Raw genomic sequence first — 7,411 nt, 5'->3', positions numbered from 1 at the left:
CATAAGGAGCTGTTTCCACAACAAGCTGGAGGAGAGTCCTCTCCTGTCAGACTGAGGGGCTCAGGTGAGCTAAAGGACTCTCTGAGTGTTTAGAACGGTTTTGTCACAAATTATTCAAAAGATTATTTCCGCGGCACACCTTCATATGATCATTATAGTTATACAAACAATAAGAGAATAAATGAAAAACAGGTAAGAAATAGCCTACTATACGTCAGTAAAACAAGAATACAGTTTAAAAGTGGAGTGATTTGTAAAATATCCATAAAGAAAAAGAAAATCTGTTTACAGTTCTGTTTCATATGGGTGCTGAGAGAGGTATCCATAGATCTCTTCATGTTGCTCTCAAAGTGCACCAGATTGATGCTTTCAACTTCAATATTTAAAAAAATATCTTCCCCCGGACCCCCCTAGGAGGAGGTGAGGACCACCCCCCAATAGCACTTTACCCCTGCCTATATGCCGTGAGCTGATTATGGAGCCTTCATTGTAACAGTAATTCAGATGCAATTAGCCTATATAAAAGGCCTCAAATTGGAAGCATTGTCTGGGCCGTCTTTTGCACTCAATTCTGCAATAGGTAGATCTCGCCTTTCACCTAGGCCGAGGTCGGTGATCTTGGGCTTAAAAAGGTTGGTGACCACTGCTCTAGAGGCCTCTAGACATTTCTGTTGTCCCTGGGACGACAGGGTCCCATCATTCTTGAGCCTCCTGGTACATGCTCTACTGTAGAGAAACAAGTTCCATCACAATTTCGAAATGTTGGCATCAAAATTAACATCCCTACTCTTAGATATTTTAGCATTTGACCTTCCCCTGCTTACCACATAAAATAAAATGATACACAACTTATCTCGGCCTTGAGCATAAAAACTGCTTGGTCCAAATGTCTGTGATATCTACTTCTGCTTGACATAACCATACAGTGGAAAAAAAATTCTGGGTGAAACTGCCTCCATGAAAGGGACTTTTGTTTGAGGAGAAGAATCAAATGTGTGTTTGACTCCTCAGCAAATATGTGCCCAAAGATTGGAGTTAAGGATATGTGAGAACACAACAAAGCAACATCAGTCTGCATCTTGTTCCATGATGACTGGACTGAAGTGACATGCGTAAAGAAGGGTTAAAGGAAGGAATGCCGGGGTCACCTCTTGGAGATTTAATAGTGTATTTAATGACACAGGATCTTTTATTTATTTTAGTTTTTTCTTTGAGCTATTGCCAGTCAATTATTTCACAGAATAATTTGGTTATATTTCTAAAAAATGAATATTCTTAGTGGAATTGTTGTTTTAGTTTGTTGAAAAAAAGTTGTTTACCTAAAATTGTTTTTTTTCCCTTCTAGTTTCACAAGCCAGACCTCCACCAAATCAAAAGAAAGGTACGCATTTCACTTAATTAGACTATGTTTTTGGTATTCATATAAAAAGCAGTATACTGAATATGATGTAACATAACAAACGTTTTTTTCTTTATTTGCATAAAACTGCATTTTATTTGACTCTCTATTTGACACTACCAATATTTTTAAAGACCTTTTTATCATCATTTTCTCAAAAGGGTCCCGGACCCCCATTGTCATCATCCCTGCCGCCACCACCTCACTCATCACAATGCTCAATGCTAAGGAGCTCCTCCAGGATCTGAAGTAAGTGTATCTACCTGTTGACCTTTTTGCTGCCCCAATCAGTCAACTAAACGTTAGAAAAAGTATACTTAAAAAAGTATTTGTTGACAAATTATTAATTTTTCTTTTAGTCAAAGGGAGAAAAAAAGTATATTTTATATGAAGCACAACGTGCCATGCTGTTATAATAATGTTCTTTATGAGCCTTTGAAACTGAAAATAATTTGGGAAAATAAATACATAAATAATATTAATGATCATAAACATCCAACGATTAGTGGACTAATCGCCTGAATTGACGACTATTGTTCGACTAGAAAAAAGGCAAAAGGCAGCCCTAGATGTTTTTTCTTTTACGAAAATGGGTACCAAAAGCTGTTTTTGTAAGTTATGAGGTTGCTGCACTGTCGAGTAAAATGCACATTTAAAAATCCCTGTGGCACGCCCATCCTATTTTTGTATGGCTCAGTGCCGTCAATAGCCTCGACTGGAGGCATTATGTTTAAGGGATTTTTCGTCAATCCCATTTAATCAGAAACACCTGGAGGAAATGTCTTCTAATTGGGCACAGACAAAGGTTTCTTCGACCTTAAACACTTTTTTGCCCATAAGCGCTAGTCATGACAATCTCCGTGAATGACTAATAGGATAACATGTGGATAATAGTGATAACTTGTTTCTAACCACTTAATATCTATTAGTCATTTTAACAGAGTTCTTCCTGATTTTCTACCTGATCTTTATTTACAACTTCCTTCTCCTCCTGTCTGCCAAGATCACTTTACCTTGCTGAGGATCACAAGATCAGGCCCGGGGAAATGTTACTTGGCAGAACTTGGCCTTTGGACACATTTTTACCACAGCACTGAACATAGCGTCATAAAACCAAACAGAAAAGGAAGAAACTGGCAAACTGGCTAATGCAGTATCCCAATCCCATCCATTATTCTCATTCAATCAGAAAAGAGGAAGACTAGAGCATTATATTACACAAACAAAGCGGAAAAAAGCTCCTGAACATTTGGTTTCATATCTTTGTTTGTTTTTCTTTAGCATTAATTATATATTACTTAATAACCAACATTCACATCTCAAGTTGTGGGAAAAGAAAGCCTACGTTGATACCAAAGCATTTTTAGGAATATAGTATTGGTGTTTAGCAAGTGTGTTTAGCGTCTATAAAGTATTATAAATGAGATAAAGTAACACTATTCATTTTGTTTGTGCCAATTCAGGTTTGTCACGCCGGAAGAGAAGAAGAAGCAGGGCATCCAGCGTGATAATGAGGTTCTGCTGCAGAGACGCAAAGACCAGATCCAGCCGGGGGGGGCGACGGTGAGCGTCACCGTGCCGTACCGAATCATCGACCAGCCGCTCAAACTGGCTCCACAGGACTGGTAAGGATTATAATTAATAGTGATGTAAAATGTTTTTCTATATTTGTAATATGAATTGCAGGTTAAAGTTGAACAGCATGTTATTTATATTTATATCTAAAATAGTTATATAATCATCAAGTTCATTGTAAGATTGTGCAACAAAAAGCTAAAATATTTATAAAAATGAACGCCCATTTTTAGTCAACACATGTAACAGCTACCTGTCATTTATCAGGGTGAGATTGAGTCTTTCACAAATCATTTCAGAATTAGTATTATCTATCTGGTACAAAATGCTCACTTCTTTGTATTCTCATGTTTTACCTTTTAGAGAGCACAGGGTCCTGGGTTTTTATTTAGTTCTCATTTAATCTTTTTATTTGGTTCACAAGTTCTTTATAAGAAAGGAACGCCTCACATCCTGTCATCATGGAGGCAGTTGGTGTGGGGGGTTCACTGGGCAGTTTCACTCCTGTTTCTAGTACACAAACCAAACAGTAAAACATTCATTAAATCTAACGGCACTGTTCAAGTAAGAGATATTATGCAGTGTACGATCTAGCTTATTACACGGAAACTAAATAAATCAACAATTGGACACAACAAATTGATTTTAGCATTAATTTATTGATTTGAAAATAGTCCCCCTTCTGCGAGGCAATTGCTGAACTGCAGTTACAGCAAAGTCCCTTTTTTATATGGCGGCAACACTGTTTTAGGTTTTCTGCCACTGTACTTTTTAAGTCCTGTTAGTGATAACTTCCTATCTGTCTTTCGCTGATTCATGTCATCTCTCTTTTCATCTGGTTCCTTCCCTTGTGCTTTTTTTCTTATTATTCTTCTCTTTTTTTCATTTACTGTGGACAGTTGAGCCACCATGAATCAAGTGTCATGCTCTCAAAAAATATATATACATTCAAGAAATATTCCATGGTGTTTTCTAATGAGGGAAAACAAATGTGTTTTTTTATCCATCTCTGACGTCAAATTCACAAAACTTCTCTCTACGGATTGATAGTCCCTGGATCAGTGTCCTAAGCAACGGACTGCTATCAAGAAAGAGCAGACCGCTGAATGTCCAAATTGACCAATCAGAATTGAGTATTCATCTACGCTGTGTAATAAAAATGAATACATTATGTCCCATTGATGATGATAAAGTGGTATAATATTAAGCACCATTAAGGTCTGTGTGTGTGTGTGTGTGTGTGTGTGTGTGTGTGTGTGTGCAGGGATCGAGTGGTGGCCGTGTTTGTGCAGGGTCCTGCCTGGCAGTTCAAAGGCTGGCCGTGGCTGCTGCCTGATGGTTCTCCTGTTGACATTTTTGCCAAAAGTGAGTAAGGTCCTTGAGACATTGTTGCCACATTATTACAGATGAGCGGCTTTCTATGATGCATGCATTGTAGTTAGGAAACCAGTTTCTAAATTGTAGGCTATATTATAAGTATGATTTATTTTTCATCAGCCAGTGCATTTCTGTAAAGCATATATTTCTCTATTATTTATAATAATATTTTGTGACTATCTAATTATTGATTAATGTTCTGTTGTTGCTCTTCTGGTTAGCACAATGATATCAATCGTCCAAATGTTCAGGCAAAAGGCTGTGATATGTGAACATTTGTAAGTTCAGTCTGTAAGCTTTTTTGGTTATCTGAAGTAATATTAATGGTCCCAAATTATGTAAAAGTTGCCACGTTTTCTCAAATTTCCTTGGAGCATAATGAGCAAACCTGTACCGCAAAAGAACGGTGAAATGTTTGTAGATCAAACAACTCTTATATTAATTAGGAAAAATAGTTCTAAAGTTGGGTATTGGTGGAAACGGTGGCCTTCAGCTAACATAAAGACACGGCCCTCTAGGTGAGCGTTTTGTTTGTCCACTCTGGGTTACTGTGTATACAGATAAAAGGGCCAGTTTGAAGCTATTGAGAATGCAACGATTCATACTGTCATGTGATAACACAATAAAATATTCAATTTGAGCTAATAGTTCACTCTTTATACTACACACTGGTCCTTTCTCTAAACAAATCTTCAATGCATAAAACTGTGAAAGTGCTTTTTTGCCAGGAAATATATGCAGTGTGTGTCCATCCAAGCTAGCAGGATATTAGCGGCCGCCTGCAGCAGACACAGATCTCTAGAGCTTAAGTCACTCTGGTTCTCAATTTCTGAGAAACAGTATTTGGCACAAAATGCAAATATTAAGGTGAAGATTATATAGTTTATATACTGAGGGTGGCTCGTTTTATCCTGCCCTTGACCCGGAATCCTCTATAAACGAATGCTTTACGTTTCCCCTCCAGTTCGAGCCTTTCATCTGAAGTACGACGAGGCGAAGATCGACCCCAACGTGCAGAAGTGGGATGTGTCCGTCCTGGAGCTGAGCCGCCACCGGCGCCATCTGGACCGACCCGTGTTCCTGCACTTCTGGGAAACCGTCGACAGGTGTGCAATGCTATAATTATTTGGGCCTCATCATGATGTATTTAAAGTCATGAAAACAATGACATTGCACAAACTGACCTTTTTTTATTTTCTACTTTTCCCCCAGATACCTGGTCAAACACAAAGCTCACCTCCGGTTCTGAGCCCAGATCACTGCGTCCATCCCCGGAAAAAATACTATGACCCCCTCCAACCCTCCTCGGTCCAACTTTGCCATCCCATTATCCATTTTGATTCTCATCTCGTGGACTTCCTCCTTTACTTCCTCGAGGACTACTTTTCTCTGGACACCTGCGGGGAGATTTAGGGAATTTTCTGTTTTTGGTTGTAATTATTTCCTAATATTTTCATGTAGAAAAATACCAAAATATGTTTTTATATGAAAAAAAATACTGTGGAAATGATTAAGATGCGATATCTAGCAACATAATGGGGTCGGAGGGAGAGGTTTCATTTTGTCAAAAGTAAAGAGGACTGTTAAGGTCAAAATGACTCTTGGTACAAACAAAGCAGCCACTGAGTTTGAGGAAAGTGACTTCCTTTACACTTTTTCCTTTTGGGTTTCTTTGGTCTGAATGTACATATATGATATGATGATCGCTGTCAGATCACAGCTCTGAGCGGAGAGAAGGTTGCCAGTGATTTGTTAATACGACTGTTATCAAGTCAGTCTGTTCCTAGCTCAGTTTTTGACTGTTCAGCATTTCTCTGGGTCATACAATGGCCTTGTTAAAGTCTTCGTTTTCTTTGTTGGTGTTGTGCTAGAGGAGAAATATGATGGAAAGTATTGCTTTAAGTGGTCACATGAAAATAGACAATAAAGCCTCAGAAAAACAAAAGTCTGCGTGCTGCTTTTTGTAGACGATTTGTGTTTGTTAAAGGTCCTATGACATGGCCATTTCTACTGATCATAATTCCATTGTTGAGGTCTACTAAAATAGATTTATACTGTGCAATTTTCCAAACTCACATTGGTTTCTCATACAGCATCTATGTGCAGGGGTCGGCAACAGGCGGGCCGCGGTCCGGATCCTTACCCAGACGCCGACCTATGCGGACCCGGAGCTATAATCAATACATTAATGGGGGATTTTTCGGCGCCTCCCGCTTTTTTAACGCTGATTTGGGTGACTTGTGTAATTTGTGGAGAAACGAAGAGTTTTCGTTTTGGGGGTGGGGAGGGGGGAGTCCGTCTGGCAGTCCGACTGACGGACAACTTCTCACTTCAAAAATGAAGATGAAATCTAGACTGCAAAAATAATTAAACAAGCGGGTGCCTGTTTTTCCTGGCCAAGGACAGGTTCCTTGAACACAACACGAGCGTAACGTGTCTTCACGTGGTATATGTCTCGTCTGAAAGGAGTGCTGACAGAGCACCGGAACGCCGCTCCAGCTCTTCAAATATTGCAGTACCCATAAGGAGCCGTACACATGCCGCAGTGTTTGCGTGGCTGTGTCTTTAGTTGTAAGCACAGTGGCGATCGGTTGTTATTAGCATCTGGTTAGCTAGCTATGCTAACGAATTTAAAGAGCTTTTCTACAACCGGGTGGAAGAGAGCTCTCTCCTGAGAGGCTCAAATAACCTCAGCTCAGTGAGGTTAAGGCACACCTTGATATGATCATTATAGTTATTAATGAGACTAAATTAAAAACAGGTATAAAATACTATATGACAGTAACAAAAACGTTGTTAAAAATAACAAGTAATAGAGTTTAAAAGGGGAGTGATTTTTAAAATATCCAAAAAGAAGAATCTGTTTACAGTTCTGTTTCATATGGGTGTTGAAAGATGAATCCATAGATGTCTTCATGTTGCTCTCAAAGTGCACCAGATTGATGCTTTTAACTTCAATATTTAAAAAAAAAATCTTCCCGAGGAGCTTGCCCCCGGACCCCCCTAGAGGAGGTTAGGGCCACGGTGTTTACATGCTTATTTATACAATATGTGTGCTTA

At 39.0% G+C, this 7,411-nt stretch overlaps 1 protein-coding gene across 1 annotated transcript; it reads left to right on the top strand.

The window, feature by feature from the left end:
* Positions 1–1,285: 1,285 nt before the first annotated feature.
* On the top strand, positions 1,286–6,296 carry cdc73 (cell division cycle 73, Paf1/RNA polymerase II complex component, homolog (S. cerevisiae)). The gene is made up of 6 exons (XM_010769858.1): positions 1,286–1,381; positions 1,561–1,648; positions 2,863–3,024; positions 4,239–4,339; positions 5,316–5,457; positions 5,564–6,296. Exons 2-6 carry the CDS (start codon positions 1,614–1,616, stop codon positions 5,598–5,600), a joined length of 477 nt encoding a protein of 158 aa, XP_010768160.1. The 5' UTR covers positions 1,286–1,381; positions 1,561–1,613; the 3' UTR covers positions 5,601–6,296.
* The last annotated feature ends 1,115 nt before the right edge of the window (positions 6,297–7,411 follow it).

This window comes from Notothenia coriiceps, unplaced genomic scaffold, assembly GCF_000735185.1.
Source record: "Notothenia coriiceps isolate Sejong01 unplaced genomic scaffold, NC01 NC01_scaffold00007909, whole genome shotgun sequence".
NCBI lineage: Eukaryota > Metazoa > Chordata > Actinopteri > Perciformes > Nototheniidae > Notothenia > Notothenia coriiceps.
Note: the sequence above shows the minus strand (reverse complement) of the source record. Positions and strands in the feature narration are given on the sequence as shown.

What these genes read in the sequence shown, in the direction of transcription:
- cdc73 (XM_010769858.1), top strand. Translation starts at nt 1,614, where the DNA reads ATGCTCAATGCTAAGGAGCTCCTCCAGGATCTGAA. An exon ending in AAACTGGCTCCACAGGACTG is followed by an intron (nt 3,025 to 4,238) that starts GTAAGGATTATA and finishes GTGTGTGTGCAG; the next exon opens with GGATCGAGTGGTGGCCGTGT. An exon ending in TGTTGACATTTTTGCCAAAA is followed by an intron (nt 4,340 to 5,315) that starts GTGAGTAAGGTC and finishes TTTCCCCTCCAG; the next exon opens with TTCGAGCCTTTCATCTGAAG.